Below are 26532 nucleotides of genomic sequence, written 5' to 3'. Positions count from 1 at the left end.
GTTTACAATACTGGAAACATATTGCATCCATTCATACTGATAAGTGTCAAACAATGATCTCTTTCTTTTTTAACAAATGCATCAAACCTTAATATTTCCCAATATGACCCAGAACATTTTGTGTTCCAAAGTAGCTAGTGCAAGTATCTGCATTTCAGTGCATCCCATAGCTATGGCTGTGTAGTTTCCTATTTCTAAATTTTTTTTCTTATGCATAAGCCATGTGGTAGTATTAAGCCATTGCCAAAGATTCCATCGGGCTTTTAGGTTACCCAGACCAATTTGGACCAAGTCTACATTGGCATGTACTTGTTTTTGTGTCAGACTGTCCTGTAGCTGGGACAGAGAGCTTAATTTATTTTTAATTACCTGCAGGTCTTTAGTATTTTTTTTTTTAAACACACAACAGTGCTAGCAACAAGACAAAACACAAGACAACACTTAGAACACAAAACACAGTTTCTAGTAGATTCATAGTATTGGGTTGCTCTTCAGCTGGCATCAGCTTTTCCTGATTTTCTGAAAGACAAAAAGAACATGTTTCTACCCCTTTTGGGGTGGCAGATTATTGCTTAAAATATTTCTTTTACAAATACCCTTGCTGATTGCAGGCAAAACAGAGCACTTGCCCCCACATTTTCCTGTTTTTGTTCTATAGGCAGGCCAGGTTTCAATGGTGTCTATCTTTTAAGGGTTATGGGGAAATTATCCCACTGTTTAGTCATTAAATCCCTGAGGTGGGGTACCTCAGTTTTCCTTCTTATACAGCAGACCAAGTTTATAATGTTTTTCCTGCTGTGTTAAGCTTTAAGTTTATTTACAGGTAATAGCTGAGAAGCATCATTACCATACAATCTTAAAGGGTTTTTCCAAAAATCATACACACTATACATTGTTACAGGGGTACTTATTATCATTAAATTTATTAAAATTATCTTGTTATACCATGCCTTTTATTTAGACAATTTGTTTGCTGACCAGGTTTGTCCTTTATCTGCAGCTCCTTTGTGCTGCTAGTTCTTTCCTTCCTTTATCATTTAGGTAATTTGCATTTTCACAGAAGCTTCCTGCTTTTGGATTTAAAGCCATCAGCAGCTCAGAGACTCTATCTTAAAAGGGACACAATCAACTTTCACCAGAGTTTTGATTACTTTTAACTTCTGCTTCCAAAACACACAGCAATCTGAAAAAGAAAACCCAACCTATTGTGGCTCTCTTTGGAGCCCTAATAGCATTTTAATTAAGTAGCATGGTATTTTTGCATTTCTTTTGCCCCTTCTACAATATACCCTGCACATGTTCTGGGGCAAATGCACGTTCCTTCCATAAAAAGAAAAGGAGTACTTGTGGCACCTTAGAGACTAACCAGTTCTAACTAACTGGTTAGTCTCTAAGGTGCCACAAGTACTCCTTTTCTTTTTACGAATACAGACTAACACGGCTGTTACTCTGTTCCTTCCATAGTTTAACTTCTATAACATTATCCAGATCCATTTTTACATAAGGTGTCACTATTTCTTTTTTTGCTTACAGAGGTTTCATGTACCTTTATCAAAGTGACAGTCTGATTACTCAGAGCCATTTTAAGACTCAGTGTTTCTCACATTGCTTCTTTTTGTTTTGTGCCCCTCACCCTTGCTGTTGCTTCAGAGAGGCACTGTCTTTTTTATTATTATTTTTTTTTACTACAACTCTCATCTGCTATTTTGTTACAAAAACAAACAAAAAACAAACAAACAAACAGAATCCAGATTTTTTTTTTTTTTATATTCTCCTGATTTTGACTGCCCTGCTGCAGCCACAACTTAAAAACATTTTAAATTTTGTAAAGCATTGAGTTACCTTTTAAGGGTTAAATGCCAAATCCCAAAGCCAAACAACACTAATTACCTGTGTCTAGCAAAAAGGTCTGTCAGTTTTGCAACTTTGAATTAAAGAGTCAAATGGATTTTTAGTGGCATTATTTAAAACAAAAACAAAACCAACTGGGCCTTAGAACTTTACATATTTACACACACAGACAGATACATACACATTTTCTTTTACTTAACATCCCTTCCACACTGCTCTGTTTTTTTACAGCTTACATTCCCTTTATACATTTGAGGCAATTAAGTTCCAATAGAAGCCTCTTATGTTCTTTTAGCAAATTTGACTAAATTGTCCAGTCAAATGATTTTAATCAGATAGTTTATTTTTGCTTGGCTAATTTACAGACATTCCTTTGGAAAAGGGCCCATTTTTCTTTCAGAATGGCTGCAAAGAAACCAAGAATGCTCTTTCTCTAACACTTTTTTCCTTTTTAACATTTTCACAAAGTTTAACTGCTTAATTCCCTCCAGCCTCTGCAGAATTAACTTTTTTTTTTACTCTCTTTTCTCTTTGTAATTATGCCTGGGGGTGCCGTACATAGGACCTTCTCCCCCTTTACCTGCCTCCCTCCAGCCTCTGCAGAGTTAACTTTTTCACTCTTTTTGGATTCCTGGAGTGCCTCTTTCACTATTTTCAGCTGGCTTTGGGTATTTGTAGCCAGCACCTTCCAAGTGTCTGCTCCCTTTTCCGTTTGTGCCTTTTCCTCTTTACATGAAGACAAGTGGAGGGAAGAATCCTTACCTGCCTCCCACAACAACCAAATTGCTGCTGCATCTCTTATGGCAGCACTAGAAGGTTTGTATATGAGGATATACTGAGCCAATCTATCCTCTAGGTCCGAAATAGTGCAGACATCAGCTAGGGCTTGTTTAGTCCAAGGACTGTGCCCAAATTTTTGAAGGATTTGTTTAAAAGGTGTAATTTCTTTAACAAAAGGTGAGGTTGGAGTTCCTTCTGACTCCATTCCTCCCTCTGGTACTGGCTTACCCTGTTTTCTTTTAAACATCTTAACATGGATATTTCAATCTCTTTGTCACTGCTGGTATTAGTTAGCAAGTGACACAGCCTAGATTCTGAAATCATAGCTTAATCTATGTGTTTTTCCCCTGCTACCTTCCCGGAGGCCAGCAGGTCCAGTTAACCTATTTCTCCCTGCTACCTTCTCGGAGGCCAGCAGGTCTGGTTAACCTATTTCTCCCTGCTACCTTCTCGGAGGCCAGCAGGTCCGGTTAACCTGTTCTTCCCTGCTACCTTCCCGGAGGCCACCAGGTCCCCTGCTACCTTCCCGGAGGCCAGCAGGTCTAGTTTAATCTGTTTTCCCTGCTACCTTCTCGGAGGCCAGCAGGTCCCCTGCTACCTTCCCGGAGGCCAGCAGGTCTAGTTTAATCTGTTTTCCCTGCTACCTTCTCGGAGGCCAGCAGGTCCCCTGCTACCTTCTCGGAGGCCAGCAGGTCTGGTTTAATCTGTTTTTCCTGCTACCTTCTGGAGGCCAGCAGGTCCCCTGCTACCTTCTCGGAGGCCAGCAGGTCTGGTTAACCTAATAGAAATGCCTAGCTCACTAGAGCTGGCGGTGTGCACACCAATATTTACAATAACTGAGGTTTTTTACCAATATTCCCCCTTTCGCATTTCTCCACCAAAATGTTATACCAATAAATTAAAAACCAGCAGGATCTTATTAAAGGGAAAAAGGCAAAATACCACATTTATTCTGAATACAGAAAGAATCATAGTAAGCAGTTAGTTACAGCTATAACATTCCATTCAATCTCATATTTATTCACACATTCACACACACACACAAACACACACACAGGTTCTGCAAGGTTGTTATCATAGTTACCAGCCTTAGAGTTGCTCATGCCAAGCCACTGGCCAGGTGGCCTGGACATGAGGAGGGAGCAGGGCCTTGTCAGATGCTCATCTGATGCTCCTGGAAGTTGCTTTGCAGAATCAGACCCCCAAAGTTCTCACTTTTTACAGTCTATTTTTATAGGAATTTCTTCCTATTCCAGTCTATGGGAATTGCTTCATCGTGCTGTTGCTGAATCAATCAGCAGATAGCACATTCCTGACGGCTCCCTGCTGCTAGATGTTATCTTGTTCTTTGGTTCTCCCATTCTTGAGGCTGTTGGGTGGATTCCAGTCTGCCCTTCGGGGGGGGGTCCTCTGGTTATTTCCACTTGACGCCTTCTTCAGCTGATGGACACTGGATTCTTAGGCTGGCACCTCCCTGATCATTCAGTTATTATCCACACCAAGCATCCATCCACATACATCCTCTATCTCTATTTTAATCACAATTGTTAATACAACAAAAGGGCGGGGAGTCTCTGAGTGCTGTTTCTGTTGTTAGAGTATTGCTTTGAGTCTCTCTCTCTGTGAATTGCTTTGAGAACAGACTCTGTCTTAGAATGTACTAACACAATTAGCAGCTTGCAAGTTTCACACACAGAGGGAGAGAAACAGTACCAAAAACCAAGAGACCTCTTAATTAGTAATACCCTGGAATTTAAACTATGGGGAATCAAACTCATTTGTGATTTTAATACAGAACTTCTTTAATATGATCCAACATTACTACAACCAGTCAGGCTGACTACTTCTCTTAGAGTCAGCGAAGAAGAGGAAAGGGCCAGGAGCTCTCTGCTGCTGCCTCTTCCACTGACCCCTTTGGGATCCCCGGAGAAGAACATCTCTCTGCTCTCTTTTTTCAAGGAGGTTGTCGTCTCCGGTCCCATCTGAGCTACAAATGGATTGGAGCCAGAACAGAGATGCGGATCACAGATTAGAACCACAAAAAAATTTATTATAATCAGTTCAATGCAGCCTCAGTGAATCCATGGGCACAGAGATATTTTCAGAGGGATCCATCAATGGGGTTTGGCTGGAGTGCCATGTACCTCTTTGGGTAAAGTGGTCTCACGGGCCATTTCTGGCACCTTATCAGGACAGACTGATGTATGGGGACAGACTTTCAGCAAGAGAGTATCAGGAGGACATTCAGTTGTCAGATCCAACAGATAGGGACCAGCCAATGCAGCTTACTCAGAACAAGCCATCTGTAGAAATAGGTGAAATATTATCTGAACTGGACCTGCTAGTCTGACTCAGAAGTAATGTATGAAAATGTGGGGGACATCTCAGTATCATCACCATCGGAAGATGCTATAGTCTTTCATGAGTTAGCATCTTGAATGTCAAAGATATTAGATATTCCTTCTGTTTTTGTGGAGGAATCATCACATCCTATCTTCAATATTTTGGGACAGCGTCTAGTCAATGAGCCTCACTTCCCTTGTTAGAGGGATTGCTTCAGCCAGCAAAGACAGCCTGTAAAACACTCTCAACCATTCAGTCTCTATGTAAAAAGGCAGGCAAAATATATAAGTTCCTTCAAGAAGGACTTGCTGTGTTTCATACTCATCCATCTCCTAATTTGTTGGTGTTTGAAGTGGGACTTCACAGATCAAAAGGAGCTCAAGCTCACTCTACTCCGTTGGACAAGAAAGGGAAAAGGCTGGACGTGTTAGGAAGAAAAATACTTTCTTTAGCTACATTAAACATATGCCTATCTGACTCTGAAGCTGTCATGGCTAGGTACCAATACCATCTCTAGAGCAAAATGTCTTCTTTTCTTCGTGCACTTCCAAGGGAACACAAACAGTGTCATTCAGTCAAAATGGCATTTGATAAATGTTGCGAAGCAACAGTTGAGAGTGGCTTTTGACTCCTCAGATACTTCAGCAAGATCAGTAGCTTCGGCTGTCTCACTAAGGAGACACACATGGTTAAGATCAGTGGGACTTCCTCGTGAGACAAAAATGGGGCTAGAGGACCTTCTATTTAAAGGAGAAGGACTGTTTAAACCGATGAACCACTAGAGAAAATGAAGGAAGGGTACATTTTTCAATCCCCCTACAATGTCAATATTACTGACCTGTTCTGGGATGGGGAGCCCACCTGACCAACCAGTTGTTGGTCAGAGATCACTGGTCAGCAAAGGAAAAGAACTTACACATCAATATTTTAGAATTGACAGCAATCAGACTAACTCTAAGGTCTTTTCTGCCTCAACTCAAAAACAAAGCAGTTCAGGTAGTAAGAGACAATATGACAGCGTTATATTATCGAAACAATACTCCAGGGGGAGTAATAGCCATTAATGGACTTAACCTCCAAGAATTTATCCAGTTCTCTTTTAAACCCTGTTATAGTCCTAGCCTTCACAACCTCCTCAGGCAAGGAGTTCCACAGGTTGACTGTGCACTGTGTGAAGAAGAACTTCCTTTTATTTGTTTTAATAAATAAACTGCTTCCATTAATTTCATTTGGTGGCCACTAGTTCTTATATTATGGGAACAAGTAAATAACATTTCCTTATTCACTTTCTCCACACCACTCATGATTTTATATATCTCTATCATATCCCCCCTTTAATCTCCTCTTTTCCAAGCTGAAAAGTCCTAGCCTCTTTAATCTCTCCTCATATGGGACCCGTTCCAAACCCATTCTGGAACAGCCTTCTCAGGGGAGTGGCGGAAGTGGACACAAAAAACCTCACTTACTTCAAGACTGAGCTTGATAAGTTTGTGGAAGGGGTGGTATGGTGAGACTGCCTTCAATGGCATGTAGGTAATCTGCAACTGCCAGTAGCAAATATCCCCAATGGCCAGTGATGGGACACTAGATGGAGAGGGCTCAGAGTTAGAGAATTCTTTCCTGGTGTCTGGCTGATGGGTCTTGCTGAAATGCTCAGGATCCAACTGACTACCATATGTGGGGATGGGCAGGAATTTTCCCCTGTTTCAGATTGGCAGAGACCCTGGGAGTTTTTTGTCTTTCTTTGCAGCATGGGTCACATGCAGGTTTCAACTAGTTTAAATGGTGGATTCTCTGTAATTTGAAGTCTTTAAATCATGATTTAAGGACTTCAGTAATTCAGCCAGAGGTCATGGGTCTATTACAGGAGTGGGTGGGTGAGGTTCCATGGCCTGCAATGTGCAGGAGGTCAGAGCTGATGATCATGATGGTCCCTTCTGGCCTTAACGTCTATAAGCCCATCAGAAGGCAGGTCCTGATTCAGCTTACACTGTCTTGGGGACCTGATGAACCTGAAGAAATGGGAACTGGGTTTGGTATTTTGTACTCTTCCTTATGGTAATAGTAGGGATATATGCCATATTTGATCCTTTACCCTGATTATAAGGTCAATAGCTGCCCTTATCCATATGTGGTCTTTGGGATGTCCATAATTAAGCATCAAGCATTCATAGTAATGATTTGTATCACTTATTTCTTAATTCCTAAATGTAGAATCATAGCATCATAGAGTTGTAGCCCTGGAAGGGACCTCAGGAGGTCATCTAGTGCAGTCCCCTGCACTCATGGCAGGACTAAGTATTATCTCGAGCATTCTGGACAGGTGTTTGTCTAACCTGCATTACAAATCTCCGATGACAAAGATTCCACAACCTCTCTAGGCAATTTGTTCTTGTACTTAACCACCCTGACAGGAAGTTTTTCCTAAACCGTCCTTGCTGCAGTTTAAGCCTATTGGTTCTTGTCCTATCCTCAGAGGTGAAGGAGAACAATTTTTCTCCCTCTTCCATGTAACAACCTTTTATGTGCTTGAAAACTGTTATCATGTCCCCTCTCAGTCTTCTCTTCTCCAGACTAAAGAAACTCAATTTTTTCAATCTTCCCTCATAGGTTGTGTTTTCTAGATCTTTAATCATTTTTATAGCTCTTCTCTGGATTTTCTCCAATTTGTCCACATCTTTCCTGAAACGTGGCACCCAGAACTGGACACAGTACTGCAGTTGAGGCCTAATCAGCACAGAGTAGAGTCAGAGAATTACTTCTCGTGTCTTGCTTGCAAAACTCCTGCTAATACATCCCAGAATGATGTTTGCTTTTTTTGCAACAGTGTTACACTGTTGACTCACATTAGCTTGTGATGCACTATGACTCACAGATCCCTTTCTGCAGGACTCCTTCCTAGGCACTCATTTCCGATTTTGTATGTGTGCAACTGATTGTTTCTTCCTAAGTGGAGTACTTTGCATTTGTCCTTATTGAATTTCATCTTATTTGATCATCAGACCATTTTCTCCAGTTTGTCCAGATCATTTTGAATTTTAATCCTATCTTCCAAAGCACTTGCAACCCCTCCTAGCTTGATATTGTCTGCGAACTTTATAAGTGTACTCTCTATGTAGACCATTTTCCAAATCAAAGGTCCCCAAACTGTGGGGTCCCCCCCAGGGGGATGTGGAGGAATGTTTCAGGGGGGCACGGCTGGGGCCTGGGCCAGCCCCCATGGGGGCTAGGTACGGAATGCCATCCAGTTCCTCTCCATACTGACTGTTACTTATCAAAAAGAAAAGGAGTACTTGTGGCACCTTAGAGACTAACCAATTTATTTGAGCATGAGCTTTCGTGAGCTACAGCTCACTTCATGTTACTTATCACTTTATTATCTTCTAGGTGATTGCTAATTATGTGCTCCATTATCTTTCCAGGTCCTGAAATTAATCTGGCTGGTCTGTAATTACCCAGATTGTCCTTATTTCCCTTTTTATAGATGGGCACTATATTTGCCCTTTTCCAGTCCTCTGGAATCTCTTTTCCATGACTTTTCGAAGATAATCAATAATGGCTCAGATACCTCCTCAGTCAGCTCCTTGAGTATTCTAGGACGTATTTAATCAGGCCCTGGTGACTTGAAGACATCTAACTTGTCTAAGTAATTTTTAACTTGTTCTTTCCCTATTTTAGCCTCTGCCAATGAAAATGAGGTAGGATCATTCAGTCTAACTGCTTAGATACTGCATAGCAACCTAATTGCTAAAGGCTCCCCTCCCCCAACTTCTTTCTTGCAGAATCCTCTGGTGTAGTATATCCATTTGTGGTTACTCATTTGTCTCTGAGAATGACAGTGCAAAATAACTGTAGATATTAAATATCTCCTTAGTCCTACACTAGTCAGCTAAATCACAGCCTCTAGTGTACAACAGGCCTAATAACTCATTTGCTTATGTTTATATATTTTTCCTCCATGCATGTTCCTAATACGCTAATAAGAAATACACTCCATCTTATACTTTTATAATGTCATTTTACCTCTAGCAAGCATAAAATCACCCTTGAGTCAGTGTCATAGGTCATAAAGTCAGGTCAGGGGTCAACTGGTGAGATATGCTCAGATGATCCTACCTGGTTATCCATGCCTTGTGGTCCAGAAGAAGGCAAAACCTCCTCAAGGTCCCTTTCAATCTGACTTGGGAGAAAATTCTTTCATGACCCCAAATCTGTTTGACCCTGAGCACGTGAACAGACAAACCAGCCAGGCACCTGAGAAAGAAGAGTGTCTCTCTGTACCACTTCAGAGCTCTGGTCAGTGTCCTGTATCCAGTTATGGCCATCTCTGATGCTTCAGAGGAAGATGACCTCCCCTGAATACATCCGGAGAGTTGTGTATTGGGGGGGAAAAATCCTTCCTGACCCCTCTGGCCGACTGGCTGAAGCTCTGAAATATGAGATTTTATTATAGTCATTGTCATAATGTAGAGCCTGCTGGTGTTATGAGTATACTGAAGGCAATGCAGAATTTATTGTTCTCTCTATGGCCCATGAAGGAAGGGAATGACAGGGGGATTAGTAGATTCAGACTCTAAACTCAGAAGGGACCACCACAACCATCTAGCCTGACCCCCGGCACACATGTAGCATTTTCTCCCAGCAGCTGGATTAAAGCACATCTTTCAGAAAGATATCTAATCTCCTTTTAAAAACTCCAGGTGATGGTGAGTCCACCACCTCCCCTGCTATGCTGTTAAATTGTTTAATTACTGTCACTAGTAGGAAATTGCATCGTATTTTAAGGTTGAATTTGTCTAACTTCAGCTTCCACTTTTCACAGAATGATAATGCCATATCTGATCTCTCAGTCCTCTTCCTCAAAGGAAACCTGCACAACACCTTCAAAAGACAAGCTTGGGAACTTAAATTCATAACTCTGCTAGACACCAAAAAATTATGGACTTAATAAGGACCAGGGCTGGCCCTAGACCAAATGGCGCCCCAGGCGAGGAGCATCTTTGGTCCCCTCCTCCATTTGTTAAACTTTTGAATACTTTATTTTTTTTTATTGCATTTGTAGCCCATTTCACGACTTTGATGCATGATTTATCCCTGTCATATAAGACTATAAATTTTCATGCTAGGATCTGTAAATCTGTATTTATTTATGCCACATTTCAGTAAATAAAAAAATCCATTTCCACTAAGCTTATAGAAACTTTTTAATTTTAAGAATAACTGAAATGTACTAATACCAAGAAATTTAGGGAGGAATCATAGAATCTCAGGGTTGGAAGGGATCTCAGGAGGTCATCTAGTCCAACCCCCTGCTCAAAGCAGGACCAATCCCCAGTTTTTGCCCCAGATCCCTAAATGGCCCCCTCAAGGATTGAACTTAGAACCCTGGGTTTAGCAGACCAATGCTCAAACCACTGAGCTATCTCTCCCCCACCCAACTGTGCACCAACATTGGTTGGGCCAGTATTAAAATGTGTTACAGTAGGTGACAGCCTTAGAATGTTAACCCTAGTCCGTTAGTTCAAAAGGTCGCATTTCTTGCCTTTGCCCTCCCGAACTTAAGCACGGCGTCAGAGAGATCAAAAGACTAGTCAATAACATTTTCAAGCTATAAAATAGCAAGTGATGTCAGTCTCTGGTCGGCCATTGTCAATCGAAGATACGTTTTAATTAGCCAGAGCTTTGAAAAGCTGTGCTCACCACTTGTGACTGTGTCTAGCAGCGTGAGTAGAATCCTCAAAGTGTCCTTCAGCTCTGCATCATGAATGAATTGGAGAACTTGGAGGGGAAAGTGCTTCCCATGTGGCAAAATGTGACACATGTCCAATTTGATATAGAGGTCTTTATCGAACATTCAAACATTCCCCATGTGTCAGCGTCCAGTGAAGGTCCGTACAATTGTTCAAGAGTGTTTTCCTTTCTGCCTGCAGCTTATAAGGCCCCTCTCCCCCCCCCCCCCCCGGTGTTTTCGTGGTGTTTCATTTGTTCAAACCTTTCTTCGATGGACACTCAAGTAGTGTGAATGAGCGACCAAAAAAACTCCCTCTTGAATTTTTCTTCCAAGATTCCCATCACCTCATCTCTGCCCTTGTAACCAAACTGTCTCTTCTTCCGATTAATACAAATTTCCTTGAAGACAGGCCCAACTCCTAAGTTTTTCAGCCCTGGTGATCCACCAGTGCCTGCAAGATCATGGAGAAGTATTCCTTTCGGTTGATGTACTCTGTTGCAAGGTGGTTGGGGGCCAAAATTGGGATATACGTTCCATCTATTGCCCTGCTGCAGTTAGGGAATCCCATTGCCTCAAAGCCATCAACTATTTTCTGCACATTATCGTGAGTCACAGTCCTTCATGGTAGGAGGCGATTAATGGCCCTGCACACTTGCGTCACGGCAACCCCCAAGATGGACTGTGATTTGTGACTGATCGGTAGCAGTCTGGAGTTGCCAGTTTCCATACAGAGATCGCCACTTGCTTTTCCTCAGTGAGAGCAGCTCTCATTCTGGTGTCCTTGCACCACAGTTCTGGGGGAGAGCTCCACACACAGTTCCAGGAAGGTAGATTGGCACATCCGACAGTTCTATAGCCACTGCTCGTCATCCCATACATGCATCACGATGCGATCTCCACTCGGTGCTTGTTTCCTGAGCCCAGTACCGTCAGTCTACTGTGGCAAGCTAGTTCATGAATGCCAGCAGCAATCTTGAATTATTTGTTTCCATGGCAAACAGCGGGGCAGGCATCACCGATTCACTCTCTGTTTTGAATCTCTGCTCATGAAATACTGCAGGACCAGCTGTGTTGTGTTCATAATGCTCATCATCAGACTGGTCAGCAGATCAGGATCCATGCTGCCAGGCAGAGATGGTGGGCACACAGTTTACAAGGATGGTTGGCAAACGGCACAAAATGAAGTAGGAAGCCCATGGAATGGTGGGATGGAAAAACCTACATCACGGGACGGCGAGCACGTCCCCATGATGTGCCATGATCCGTTCCCAGAGATTTCAGTGGCAGAGGATGGCGAGTTGCACAGTGGGATAGCTACCTACTGTGCAACGCTATCTCTGTCGTTGTAAGAGCAACGACTGTGGACATGTTCCACCAACACAAGGAGCATTGTGTGGACGTGCACAACCGATGGCATTAAATGACTTATGATTATCGATATTATTTAAGTCCACTTAACTCTGTAGTGTAGACATGGCCCCACTCTCTCTGCTATCACTTAAATATTGTGGACCACGTTATCAATACTCAGTGCCCATAATTGGGGCCATATTTTACAGTGCTCAGTACTCAACAGCTCCCACTGTGACACTTCTGGCAAGATTTTCAGAAGAGCTTTTTTAATATACTGAACTTTTTGAAAATCTGGCCACTTATTTTGCTGTCTAAATGGGAGCTGAGCTCTTCATTAATAGAAATACGTCCCTTTGTTAATCTGTCCATTTCTTCCTAATTGCATTTTTACTATGTCTTTTATTACTATTAATGCTGATAGAACACTTTGTAATGTATTTGCAAAACACTTTCCATAACAATCATTCTATATTTAAAACTTTACAATGTGAACATTTTAATGATCAAGTTTTATATTTGTGAGTGAGCTAGCCAACTGGCAGTTTTCTCTGACATTTTTAAACTTGAAAAGCCTTGTCAGGTCAGACAGAGTAAATCTTTTGGCTAGTATTGCATCAATATTCTGCTTAGTTGAGGTTAGCATCTTTCTTTCCATATATTTAATGAATGGATATCAAGCTGTGAAATGTGTCCCCATATAATTTCTCGTGACATATTTATAACTCCATGAGACATTGCAAAGATTTCTCTTGACCCTTTGATGAAGATTCAGCAGCTTTCAAAAGTCTGGTTACATGTTTTTTTTTACGTAGCTTAACATAATTAAAATAAGGTTTCTGTGTTCACTCACAACCAGATGTGTCTCCTGAGTTACCCACAATTGGCAGAGCTTAGAATTAAAGGTTATTTCTTTTCCTTGGATTTCTGACAGAGGAAATATTTTATACAGATCTAGAAATAATTCAGGATGGGACATCAACAGAATTTGAGCAGGGCAGTGCCTTTGGCGATATGGGAGTGCCAGAAAATATATTCTTTATATCTGGAGCTGGGTGAAATTTTTGGAATGAAAAAACAACCACCACCACCAGTTTTGAGTTGACCAAAACTATTTGTGAATTTGGGTCAAATCTGGCAAATAGTTTTGGCCAAAAAAATGAAGAAAATTTTTGAAAAAGTCAGAATGTTTTATTTTTTTTTACATTTTCAAAATAAAATGTTTATAGTTCTAAATCAACCCTACCCTCAAAAAAATTAATTTCAGGTTGAGCAGAATGTTTTGACTCAAATTGAACTTTTTCAGGTTTTTTTCTTCATTTCTGTGAGAAACTGAAAACATTTCTGGTTTGGGGTTCAACCCGAAGTGAGGACTTTTTTTTCTGTTTCTGCATTTTTCAGTTCTGCCACTGAATGGAAAATCAGTTATTCCCTCAGTTCTATTTCTATCCCAAGCCCTTTAGTTAACTGCCCAAAGAATTCATGAAGACTGTGTTGGAGACGATAATGAAGTATATGGTTCTTTTGTTTTTTGAGATTTAGATGTTTTGTCTGATAGTGGACAGTTCCTTCCTATTTGTGTGGGATTTCAATCTCTAGCTTAGTGTTTTACGTTTTGGTTTGTCTAGTTTACATGCTATAGTTTGCAGAGTTTGGTACATTTGGAAGAGAAATATTATGAAAGAGATTCCAGTTTAAAGAAAATTCTCTAACAGGGATAATTCTGGACCATATCCGCAATTTAATGATTTATTTGGACATATCACTAGAATTGTTGTATAAAACTGTTAAAGGATTTTAAGAATTGTTATTACTCCTATCTCTTTTTAGTCCCAAAATATTACTATAATAGTGTGTCCATAGTGACACAAATTTACCTTATTTTCTGACTTATTTTCGTAAGTGTCATTTCTAACGTATGTTTCCTTGCTATACATTTTGTGACTCATTTTTTATTGATGGGAAATTTTAAGCTCTTCTACTTACCCAGAATTCCACTCCTTTTAAAAGGGACTGATTGTCAAAATATTCTTTTCTGCTTTCTATGCTGGTAAGAGTATACAATACCCAGGGTCTGGACAGTGGAGAGGAAGGAAACTGGTGAGGGTGCTAACTTGGGACTTAAGAGACCAGGGTTCAATTCACTGCTCTGCCACAGACTTCTTGTGTAGCCTTGGACAAGTCACCTTGGGTACATCTAAGCTTCAGTTAGACACCCATGGCTGGCCTGTGCCAGCTGATTTGGGCTCATGGGGCTCAAGCTAAGGGGCTGTTAACTGTGATGTAAATGTTTGGGCTCAGGCTGGAGCCCAGGTTCTAGGACCCTGTGAGGTGGGAGGGTCCCAGAGCTCAGGCCGCAGTTCGAGCCCCAACTTCTACATTGACACAGGCCATACACGGGTGTCTAATTGCAGTGTAGACATACCCTGAGTCTCTCTGTGCCTCAGTTCCTTATCTGTAATATCAGGGCGACTTCTTATCTCTCAGGGGTTGTGAGGATAAATATGGTAAAGACTGTGAAGTGCTCAGTTACCACAGTAATAGGGCGGTGGAGGCTTGTGAGTACCTGAGAAATCAAATTAATACATAAATAAATTACTATTTCTGCTCCATTGACTGAATATAACAATTTTTATTGTATATTCAAATAGGTGGTTGAATCCTTTATTTGTTACTGGTCACAAACGAAAGCTTGAAGAAGATGATATGTATAAAGTGCTGGCTGAAGATTCATCAGAGAGGGTTGGACAGGAGTTGCAATGGTAAGGAAAAAAATCAACACTTCATGTAGTCACGTCTTCACAGAGGAGTGCTCTGGGATGAAAACATATACAGTAACTCCTCACTTAACAACATCTTCCCAGTTAATATTGTTTCACTATTAGGTAGCTGATCTATTCGAGAACATACTCCCTTAAAGCCTTTCAATATTCCCTTATAACGTCGTTTGGCTCCCCCCATTCTGTCCGCCTGGCCCTCCTGCCGGGGAGCGGAGTCGGGGTGCGGGGACTTGCCCTGCTCTGCCCATCCAGCATTCCAGCCAGGGTTCAGGCAAGCCCCCGCACCCCGACCACGCTCCCTGGCTGGAGCGTCAGGCGGGCGGAATGTGGCAAGCCCCTGCACTCCAACCCCGCTATGCCCCTGCCTCAACCAAGCTTCACAATCATCATTGGTGAGTACAGTATTAAATTGTTTGTTAAAAATTATTTAAAACTTATACTGTGTATGTATATAATGTCTTTTGTTTGGTGAAAAAAATTTCCCTGGAACCTAACCCCTATTTACATTAGTTCTTATGTGGAAATCGGATTCGCTTAACATCGTTTCGCTTAAAGTTGCATTTTTCAAGAACGTAACTAGGACAATAAGTGAGGAGTTACTGTAAAAGAATTTACATTATTATCTTTTCTTCAAAGATACTTCATTTGAATGGCACTCTACAAAATGCCTGGAATCGAAGATGCTGTACTCTGACATTCCAGTAATTATATCTTAATAAAGCAATCCTGTGCTGTGGTAAAGATATATTATCCAACTTTCTCTCCTTACAGAGACAGGGGAACAAGTCTGTGCTTTCTACCTTTTTGCTTGAAAAACAGAACAAACTGAATTAGTAGGGGCAAAAACATTCCCTTAGTAAAGGTGAAATATGCCACTGATTGATAGAGAGGGTTTAGCTGCACAGGACATCTAAGGGCTTATCTTCACTAGGATTTTTTGTACTGGTATAGGTCCAGTGGTATGAGTAGGGTTGGCAGAACTTGATTTTTTTATAACTTGACAGTTAATATTAATGTTTGTTTTTAAACACTTCGAAAATTTAAATTGATAAAAATAAAAGTCATGCAAAATTATGGGTTTTAAACTTTTTCAGTTTTTATTGATCGTAATTTTTCACAGCTGTGGGAAGTTATGGGAGGATCAGACAATAGGAGGGGTCAGACAAGAATTATTTAATGACAGACTGAGATTTTAAAAGTGTAAGCTTTATAGTTGTTAAAACACAAATTATCAACATCACATGTGTAAGTTTACAAAGTAACTATGCCTAAATCAAACTTCTAAGTTTTCAAACAGCATTTTTCTTACTCTGCCTATCTGTAAATTTCTGTTGTTATCAATGGAAATATTTTTTTGTTGGCTTGTGTGTGTAGGGTGAAATCGATTGTCTACTGACATTTACTGATAAAAATCTAATCCTTCCAAGCGTAGGTATAAATATCCTTTTTCAAGGCAGGCTTAAAGGTTAAGCGAGTCCATTCCAGATATGTGCCAGGATCATGTACCAAGAGTGTATCTTTATTATAACATGTTTTAAGAGAATAACTGTTTATGCAAGTGATTTTCTTTCTTGACTCCTACAGGAACCTCATCAGTACCTCTGTTATAGGAGGGAGGTTTTTATTACATAGTAACTTGAAACAAGTAGTGTTTCAATATATCTGCAGAGGGCTTTCCTACTGAAAGATACTCTCCTCTCTACCAGAGGAGTGGTGGCATGGCCTCTTAACTTCCTGCTGTTACATGAGGTGAGGCAGCTATGGAGGAGGTGGACAGAACCTTCTGAAAGGTCTAATTGTCACTCTTAACTAGATTGGGAGCAGGAACTTCTCTGTAGAGGAGAAGGAGCAAGGAGTAGCAACAACTTCTTTGATCCTGAGTTAGCTAGAGCAGAAGTAGTAGTTAAATTGATAATCCCCGTGGAATGCAGCATTTAAGATCTATTCAGCAGATCATTGCAGAATTCCAAGAATATTAGCATAGTAGAACCTAATTATGGTGGAGGTGAATATCAATTTGAGCGTGTTCTCATTATAATCAAAGTGAAAATCCACTGACGTGCCTTGAAGAGTTCAGGGCTTACACTGTAAAGGAGGGTGAAGTCTTTCCAGTGACTCTTGCAATAATTGCACTTCCTTCCCATGTGGTCAGGAAAAATGCTTGCATAGACATAATGGCATATTTAGCAGAATCTGTGGGTCTATGTGTGCATTTTCACTTTCTATTCTACTTGACAACACACAAGGAGAATCATTCGTAAATCATAGAATCACAGAATCGTTGGACTGGAAGGGACCTCGAGAGGTCATCTAGTTCAGTGCCCTGCACTCATGGCAGGACTAAGTATTATCTCGAGCATTCTGGACAGTGTTTGTCTAACCTGCATTACAAATCTCCAGTGATGGAGATTCCACAACCTCCCTAGGCAATTTATTCCAGTGCTTAACCACCCTGATAGGAAGTTTCTGCTAATGTCCAATCTAAACCGCACTTGCTACAATTTAAGCCCGTTGCTTCTTGTTCTATTCTCAGAGGTGAAGGAGAACAATTTTTCTCCTTCCTCCTTGTAACAGCCTTTTATGTGCTTGAAAACGGTTGTCATGTCCCTCCTTAGTCTTCTCTTCTCCAGACTAAACAAACCCAATTTTTTCAGTCTTCCCTGATAAATCATGTTTTCTAGTTTTTAAATCATTTTTGTTGTTCTTCTCTGGACTTTCTCCCATTTCTCCACATTTTTCATGAAATGTGGCACCCAGAACTGGACACAATACTCCATTTGAGGCCTAATCAGCCCAGAATAGAGTGAAAGAATTACTTGTGTTTTGCTTACAACACTCCTACTAATACATCCCAGAATGGTGTTTGCTTTTTTTGAAACAGTGTTAAGCTGTTGACTCATATTTAGCTTGTGATCCACTATGACTCCCAGATCCCTTTCTGCAGGACTCCTTCCGAGGCAATCGTTTCCCATATATGTGTGCAACTGATTGTTCCTTATTGAATTTCATCCTATTTACTTCAGACCATTTCTCCAGTTTGTCCAGATTATTTTGAATTTTAAACCTATCCTCCAAAGCACTTGCAACCCCTACTCGCTTGGTGTCATCCGCAGACTTTATAAGTGTACTCTCTATGCCATTATCTAAATCATTGATGAAGATATTGAACAGAACCAGACCCAGAACTGATCCCTGCGGGACCCCACTTAATATGCCCTTCCAGCTTGACTGTGAACCATGATAACTACTCTCTGGGAGAGGTTTTCCAACCAGTTATGCACCCACCTTATAGTAGCTCCATCTAGGTTGTATTTCCTTAGTTTGTTTATGAGAAGGTCATGTAAAACCATCTGAAAAGCCTTACTAAAGTCAAAATATACCCATCTACCTCTTCCCACCATCCACAGGGCTTGTTACCCTGTCAGAGAAAGCTATTGAGTTGGTTTGACATGATTTATTCTTGACAAATCCATGCTGACTGTTACTTATCTCTTTATTATCCTGTAGGTGATTGCTTAATTATTTGCTCTATTATCTTTCCGGGTACTGAAATTAATCTGACTGGTCTGTAATTCCCCAGGTTGTCCTTATTTCTCTTTTCATAGATGGGCACTATATTCACCCTTTTCCAGTCTTCTAGAATCTCTCTTCCATGACATTTCGAAGATAATCGCTAATGGCACAGATATCTCCTCAATCAGCTTCTTGTGTATTCTAGGATGTATTTCATCAGGCCCTAGTGACTTGAAGATACCTAACTTGTCTAAGTAATTTTTAACTTGTTCTTTCCCTATTTTAACCTCTGATTCTACTTTACTTAAGCAAGCAGCCTTCAGTACTGCAAGACTAAGGCTTATAGAAACTTCACAAAATCCAACAAACTGCACTGTGGAGTCTGTCATTTTACCCTATTTCCACTCCCTCCCCCCCCCGATGATAAGAGAAAATATCTCAGTAATCAAGATAATATCTTTCTGGTGGCTATTCCGCATGCCCAAAGTTAGCATGCCATCTTTTAACAGGTTTGAGACATTGGTGTATTCGCAGTTCTTGGACCAACAAGGTCTTGGTGCACAGCAGAATGCACTTGACCTCCAGAAATGAGGGAGACACCTTATGTGAAAATCCTGTGCTTTAACAATTGTAGAGTGGCGCTTTTGTATTCTTGAACACATTATATGAACAGAATGATCACTTGTGTTCCTACTGTCTTTTGATTCGGATTTGAACAGATTGTGCCTTGCTCATGTGCAGGTGCCCAGCCCTGCCACAATGCAAAGGTCAAGCACAGTCATAGTCCCTGCCTAAGGAAGGAGCACTTGCTGGGAAGCCTGGGCACCACAGGTGGTGCAATCCACCCCATGATGTTTGCCACCATCACATTGTTCTCTCTGCTTGTGTGTTGTCCTCCTTCCTCCACCTTGAGTCTGTCTTGTCTATTTAGATTGTAGTCCCTGAACTGACGAGCTTGTCTTTTTGTTCTGTGTTGTACAGCACCTAGCACAATCGCGTCATGGTTCATGATTGGGGCTCCGAGGCAATATGATAATGGAAATAATAATAATAAAAAAATTCCACTTCCCCTTCACCTAAGTACATAACCAGGTGAAGATAAGAGAGCGTGCTTCACAACCTAATGAACTGTGGATGTGCACACTCCTCTGTTCTTCTTGGAGCTCCAAGAGGGATTTTGCCGAGGTGGAGCATCTCCACACTGCCTCAGTGCAGGCCAGTGCCAGGAAGGCTTATTGTGACTTGGCCCTTAACTTCGGTAGCTGGCTCAGTCTGATCCAGGCTAAGAACAAACCAAGGACTGTGACTAGCTAGTTCTGCCTTTGTTGTATGTCTCTATAAATCAGCAGCTAGTCCAAGGTTTGTTGATATTATCAGTGTGTTCTTGAGCACAGAGGAACAAAATGAGCCTGTAATGCTAACCACAGGCTTTCATGAGCCAGCAGAAATAAATAGATAAAATAAAATTTTTAAAAAAGATTATTTTGGTGTCAGGTTCTTAAAGAGAAAGTATATGGTTGTGCCAGAAGTGGAGTGACTGACCAGATAATTTGGCAATCCTACTATAGACCAAACTCTCTGTTTTACAACTTTAGCAAATTATGTTCGGTTTCTGTTGATTTTTAAGTTAGACTTTTCTTGTCTGCCAGTCTCATTTTACTTTATTTTCTAGGTACTGGGATAAAGAGGTGCAAAAAGCTAAAGAAGAAGCAAGAACGCCACATTTAACAAAAGCAATAATACTTTGTTATTGGAAATCCTATTTAGCTTTAGGATTGTTCACATTGATCGAGGTGAGAGATGGAAAATACAGTACAATGTATCTTTGAATATCCTTTTACTCAATAGCAAAGTAAATCTTGTCCAATAGGCATTTGTGATGAATACTCGTGATTTAATTCTGGGACCCAACTCTTTCCCCATTTATAATTTCTTTCTGCCAGATAGTAGCAGCTACGAACTCTGTACTTTTTTCAGAGACTAGAATGTCTCTCCTTAACCATCTCTCTCTCTCTCTCTCTCTCTCTCTTGCTCTCAGAAAAATACAATAGGGCCACACTCTGACTACTAGAAGTTGAAAACACTGGGTTGGATTCTCCGTTCAGTTACAATTGCATGACAGTGGGATTACACTGGTATAACTGAAAGCATATTTTCTCTGTGATAGTGCCAGCCCTACCTATTCAGGAGTTGTTTCTGAACTCATATCTGCTGCTGGTCTGTACATTACAGTATCCATAGGTTCATGGGATGAAGCATAAAAAAATCTTTTTGCTAAATGTAACTATGTCACAAAAAAGTACCATGTGATCTTCAGAAATTAAAGGAGATCTGTATTTATGTAACTCATTATGATAACATGAAAGATTTTATTGGTGGCTTAAACAACTTTTGAAAAGTTTAAAATATTTTAATTTTAATACTATTAAAATACATGTGTTAATATAGAAGTCCATTTCTTCTGGGTTATATGGCAATAAAAACTGGCCTGGGTCTTATTATAATAATAATAGGAAGAAGGGTGTGCCAGAAAGTTCTTACTTGCCTTGGAAGAAACCTGGATAAAAAACTACAGAATACATTATTTCTATTTGTTCTCCCCCCCCCCCCCCTTCTTTCTTTTAGGAAACACTCAAAGTAATTCAACCAGTCTTTTTGGGAAAAATTATTAATTATTTTGAAAGTTTTGATCCCCTTGATACTGCTGCTTTGAATTTTGCCTACGGCTATGCAGCTGCTTTGTCTGTATGTACATTGATTTTAGCCATAACACACCACTTATACTTTTATCATGTACAACGGGCTGGCATGAAGTTGAGAGTAGCGATGTGTCACATGATTTATCGGAAGGTAAGCAACCTTTCATTTTTCAAATGTATGTGTATATAAGTTAACTCTTCTAATAATTAGTTTAAAATTAAGTATTTGAATTATTTTTCACTCTTGTAATAGTTCTGAAGTCATGGCATTTGAAGGAACAGGGTATAAGTCTATATTAATGAAAATCAGGGTTAGCATATATATATGTATTGATTTTTTTATACTGAACTCAACAGTATATGGATGCCTATATAATGTTGTAGGTTATTTTCTGAGGTCCAGAGGATGTGGGGGAAAGGGAGCTGTTGACTGTTGTGTGATCATTCTCCTCCACTCTAGAGATGCATTGGGAGAGAATGCCCCCCGCTGCCTGCTGCCTTCCTGTCTCAGCAGGGAGGAAGTTTGGTCAAACAAGTAGGGGAATAGCCAACTCCTGGAAGAGGAGAGCTCATGTCCAGACAGGCTGGAGCCAAGCCCCTCCTTATGTCTCAAAGTGCATGTGGGATTGTGCTTGGGGGAAGGGTTTCTCTGCCTCCCTTTGACCAACCAGGAAGGGCATTAGGGGAGCTGATTGGCTCTCACAGCTCCCTCCTCTCAAATTAAAGCCTCCCTAGGTGCAGTATTGCTGCCCCACCTTCCCTTCCTGCAGTTGAGGTATATTGAGCAGTCTTTCCAGGATGCTGTGGGGCTGACTGATGACCAGTTCCTGGGATCCGGAAGGATTTTTTTTCTTGGCAGGCCCAGAGGGTTTTTCACAGATTTCAGGTTAAAAGGAGTAAGAATAGGATGGGAATTTAACTAGGACGAATACAGAAATATTAGTCCATTGCAACATGAGCCTGGTGTCCAGTGTGAATAAAGGCTCAAAGGGCCAGGTCCCAGAGGTAAATGAGACCTGGGATGTGGCTAGTGAACCTGTTGCTGTAAGAAGGGGAGACCTGAAGTCTTTGCAGACTGAATTCACCCTTAGTACCCTTTATCTCCCATGTGGAGGGGAGGGTGAGAGGAGTCAGGACTGAGTTGAGTCCTAGGGTTTAGGCTGAAGAGGGTTTGCCCTGAGTTATTGATTATAGTGAGAGTCCTGTGATTCTCTACTGGACCCAATTAAGTGCTTGGTATGTGAGCAGGGGTGGGCAGATAGCACTCCTCTCCATCGTTAAGTTACTAAAGTTGTGGCCTGTCAGTTAATTCTACCCCTGTGTCTGCATTTTTTTCACCTACATGTGCTGATCAACATGTGGCAATCACCATCTAGGGAGAGGAGTCAGGTGATCAGTGGAACAGAAGCAGAAGTAGCGACTACCAGGCCAGAGCAGGCAAGGAAAGTAGCTGGGCAGCTCACAGGATGAAAAGCTGCTTTCGTCCATTGCCAGTGTGGCTCTTGAGAAGCCATAGCCTTACTAGCTGTCGGTAGCTTCTTTGTGGCTGGTGGTAGCCTTCAAGCCACCATGCTTCTCTCTATTTTTACCTCCCATGTACGTAAGCCTGTCGAGAAATTTTGGGGCCCCAGCGCATCATGTTCACTGCCTTCCCTCCCATTTCACTTTGTTTACACAAAACACTTTGAGGGGCCCCCTGACCTCAGGGTCCCAGTACAACAGTCCCTTCTTTTCTCCACCTCTTATCAGCACTGCATGTAGGAACCATACAGGAGGTGGCAGAGGGGAGAATGTACTATCTATATAGTTAGGGGCTCTGATGAACTTAAATTACCTGCCTTCCAAATTTTTGGAGCAGTGCCCTCCTCACCCTTGCCTCAGAAATGAAGTTTAGGCAGGGATTAGATATTTAGATTACATTCAGATTGAATTTTCATCAATCTTTCTTTTTAAGAGGGGGAAAAACTCAACCCGTCCTCTGTTCTAAAACATGTAATACCCCCTCTTAAAGTTAACATTTAGATTACTCCTCTCTCCATCCTCATCTTTGGACTCCATAATTTATAGTAAAGTAAGAGAGAAAAAAGTAGGGAATAATGTCTCAGGCCATTGGACTGGTGAATTGTTTTTTATGCACATATTTATCCTCCTCCCTCTTCTGATACCTTGGAAATTATCCTCTGGGAACTCAGTTCTAACATGGCACACTACTTTCTTGTACATAAACATATCTCTAAGGAATTAATTTACTATACTGATTATCATAACACACGTTGCTTGAAATTCATGAAATATTTGTATAGCAAGTGTTGTTTGTTTCAGTGTGGATAATTCACTTGGAGGGCTGAAAGCTTGGAAAGGCAAAATGTTCACATTGTGTACTTTACTTCTACGCATGATTAAATGGAATATTAATCTTCTTTCATCTCATAAATGTTTGCTCCCCAGGGTAAAGGTTGAGGTAATGGTAGAACACCAATAAACTTGGCAATCAGTTATCCTCATTTGAGGTGTGTGGATAGGTCATACCTTTTATAAATCCTTGATATACAGTTTTAAAAGAAAAGCTGAATGCTAATTTCCCCTATACTTTTTTTTGGCATTCATTAATATCTGTCGTAAATATACACCTGTATTGCTAAGTTTCTGTCAGTGGTGGCTGTGTGTCATTATGTGTGCTGGTTTTGTTAACCATAGTAAATGACAGATTCCTAGTACTGAAGTTCAAATGCTAGTTACTTAAATTTTTGTACTCCCTTTCCCTTCATCTGAAGTGATAGAAAACTAATTTTATCTGTAGAACAAATCATTGTCTATTTGTGTTGTTAAAACTCCAAAAAGATGTTTTGTATACTAAAAAGTAATAGTAATAAGATGCTGCACTCAGGAAGTTGGTTGTAAAGATGGGACGAGAATCTGTCTCATGACTAATTCTCAGTCCGATACTGTAACCCAAAGATCATCGATGCATTACTTCTCTTAAAAATAATTGGCTTCATTTTCTAAGCATTCTCTTCAGTTTGGCAGAAATAAAAAGAACAAAACAGCTCAAGTTGTGAGACCAGTGATTTGTTGGTTGGGACAGGGTGGGCTAATTACTCTAAAACATGACAACGGTCCCTTCAGTGGAAACAAACTGGTCCTTTCCTCCGTGATATCTCTCTATCTTTCTATACTTGCAACCAACAGTTTGGAACAGGGAGAGAACAAAGATCTAAGAAGGGAGACCAGAATTAGTTAACCTGATTCTAAAACAAATCCTAATCGAGGGATTGATGTCAGTATTATTTAGATGGTATTTCTGGTTGGGAGGAGAGTAGAACTGCCTGTAACAGGGGGAAGGAAATGGACAAAGGACCAATGAGCTCATATCTGAAAGAAGGCAGCATTTCAGAAGAAGACAGCAGTGGGAATAGGATTCAGCTTAACTTCTCCATAACAATCATTAATGATTTTATGTAATTCCAACCTAATTCCCACCACCCCAGCCCAAATATAGCCCAACCACGTGTTTACAAGGATCTGTAACTATATGGAAAATTCAAAGGGACATTAACCAATCTGTTTTTTGTGCTAGAAAGAGATAAACATTTGACAAACAGAAAAATTTCAAATCAGAGTTTCTTTTTAATGATGAGTTTAATAATCTGTAACTCAAAAAAAAACCAAACCAAAAAACAAAAAAAACCCCACCTTGGTAAATTTTCTTCAATCCCTCGAGAAATTCTCTTTTGCCTTTAGAGTAAATTTGGCAATTTTCATGCCAAACCAACATTCCCAGTCAGTATTTTAGTGGATTGGGAGAGAGCTAAAATAGGGTTTTTTAATGGAACCTGGTTACAAGCTTAAGGCCATTGCTTGGTGTTTGACATTGCTACTTCTCTAGACTTAGGTCTAGGCTGGTTCTTTTTGTCGGGAAAATGTAAATGTTTCTCTGAGATTTCTTTTATGACAAACATGCTAATTTGAGAGCAGTTAAGCTGCAAGAGCTGCCAGTGACTACAGGGAGGGTTCTCCCCCACCCATACCAGTGGCAGAGAATGATAGAGTGAGCAGCAGGTGTGCTGTAGGTGTGCTCTTGTGTACACCTTCTCCAAGCCCTAGGTAGCCTTTAGAAACTAAACTATTAATATGGGAAATGTCTGGCTGATTGCTTTCTCAGAGGATATCAGCCTGAATCTTTGTAGGGTGGGCAAGTTGGGGCTGCACTAGTGAAGCAGGTTAGCTGGGGTGCCTAGAAAAAGGAGGGAGAGTTGGTGGAACGTAACACACAAACATAACTAATAAGACTTGTACCTAAGACCACTTCAGACATTTTACTGGTTGAATGGTGGTTTGTCTGTCTTTCCTATTTAGGCCCAGATCCTGAAATCAGTGAGACTACTTTGCTGGAAGTTGAGCACATGCTTATGTCTTTGCAGGATCAGGAGGGCTTTCAGTTGCAAGCTCTTTGGAGAAGAGACTATTTGGAAAGCACTGGCAATATTTTCAGTAGTGATGCAATATAAATAACAACTCCAATAACTATTTGATCTGCCTCTTAAAGATATATTTCAAGTATACAGTGGGCATCATTAAAAGTCTTGGCATTTTTCCCCCTGCATCTTCATATTTACAGTACCCGTATTTTGGTATTTGCAGTGTTCTCTATTCTTATCATTGGAAGACTGGGGCAAAGCGTCAGCTGGTCAAATTGAGTCTTCAGGATAGAGATTTTGAGTCTAGTTTTGCTCAAGTGTTCTTGACGGAGGGATGCATGTGGGGGGTTTTGGTTCAGGTTTAATATTTTGCCATATTAGTTTCATGTTCTGAGTTTCTTCTGGAAATGCAGAGGGAAATAGATTTTTAATATCAATTCTGCTTCCTCCCCCCAATATATTATTCTATATGTGTTTTCTACTTCAGAGCCAAATCTTAATCACCAGCCCGTGTTTTAACTAAGGCCTTTAAACTGCAGTTCCAAGAATTCTCATGTGTCTTCATCTTAAAAATACCTCATAATTCATAGCTCTGATGCCAGATTTGTCAGTAGTACATCTAGGCTTTAGAAGAGACGATGCATCTATTCTGATATCATACAATGTGGTAGTTAATTTAAAATAATTTAAGAATGCTTGATTTTTTTTTTTCTATTTCAGGCACTTCGTCTCAGTAACACAGCTTTGAGAAAAACTACCATAGGTCAAATAGTAAATCTTTTATCAAATGATGTGAACAAATTTGATCAGGTAAGACTTATTATTGGTCTTCTTAGACAATTCTGGTAAGGAGATGAGAGATGGGTCCAAGCTGCAATATTTGAGGGGTGAGGCATATGAAGTTTTACTTTACAATCATTGTTAAAGTGACAACTTAGGCTCATAATTTAGTATTGATTTTTAAAGGTGGTTTTACCAAACATATTAATAGCAATATCTTCTTGAAATTGGGAAAAAATCTGTTTTCTTTTTGTGTGTAGATATTTTTGCTGTGTTTATAAACCCGG

The 26532-nt window shown here is 40.5% G+C and overlaps 1 protein-coding gene across 7 annotated transcripts in view; it reads left to right on the top strand.

Moving 5' to 3' along the window:
* Positions 1–26532, top strand: part of ABCC4 (ATP binding cassette subfamily C member 4) — a 209407-nt gene that overhangs the window by 16734 nt on the left and 166141 nt on the right. For all 7 annotated transcript variants that reach the window (XM_037895822.2, XM_037895831.2, XM_043534629.1 and 4 more), the window contains exons 2-5: positions 14707–14817; positions 20021–20141; positions 20974–21198; positions 26186–26275. In XM_037895822.2, coding sequence (XP_037751750.1) covers positions 14707–14817; positions 20021–20141; positions 20974–21198; positions 26186–26275 — 547 coding nt within the window. The remainder of the gene's footprint in view (positions 1–14706; positions 14818–20020; positions 20142–20973; positions 21199–26185; positions 26276–26532) is intronic.

The sequence above is a fragment of the Chelonia mydas genome, chromosome 1 (genome assembly GCF_015237465.2).
Source record: "Chelonia mydas isolate rCheMyd1 chromosome 1, rCheMyd1.pri.v2, whole genome shotgun sequence".
In the NCBI taxonomy this organism is placed as follows: Eukaryota; Metazoa; Chordata; order Testudines; family Cheloniidae; genus Chelonia; species Chelonia mydas.
This window is presented reverse-complemented; position numbering and strand designations above follow the sequence as displayed.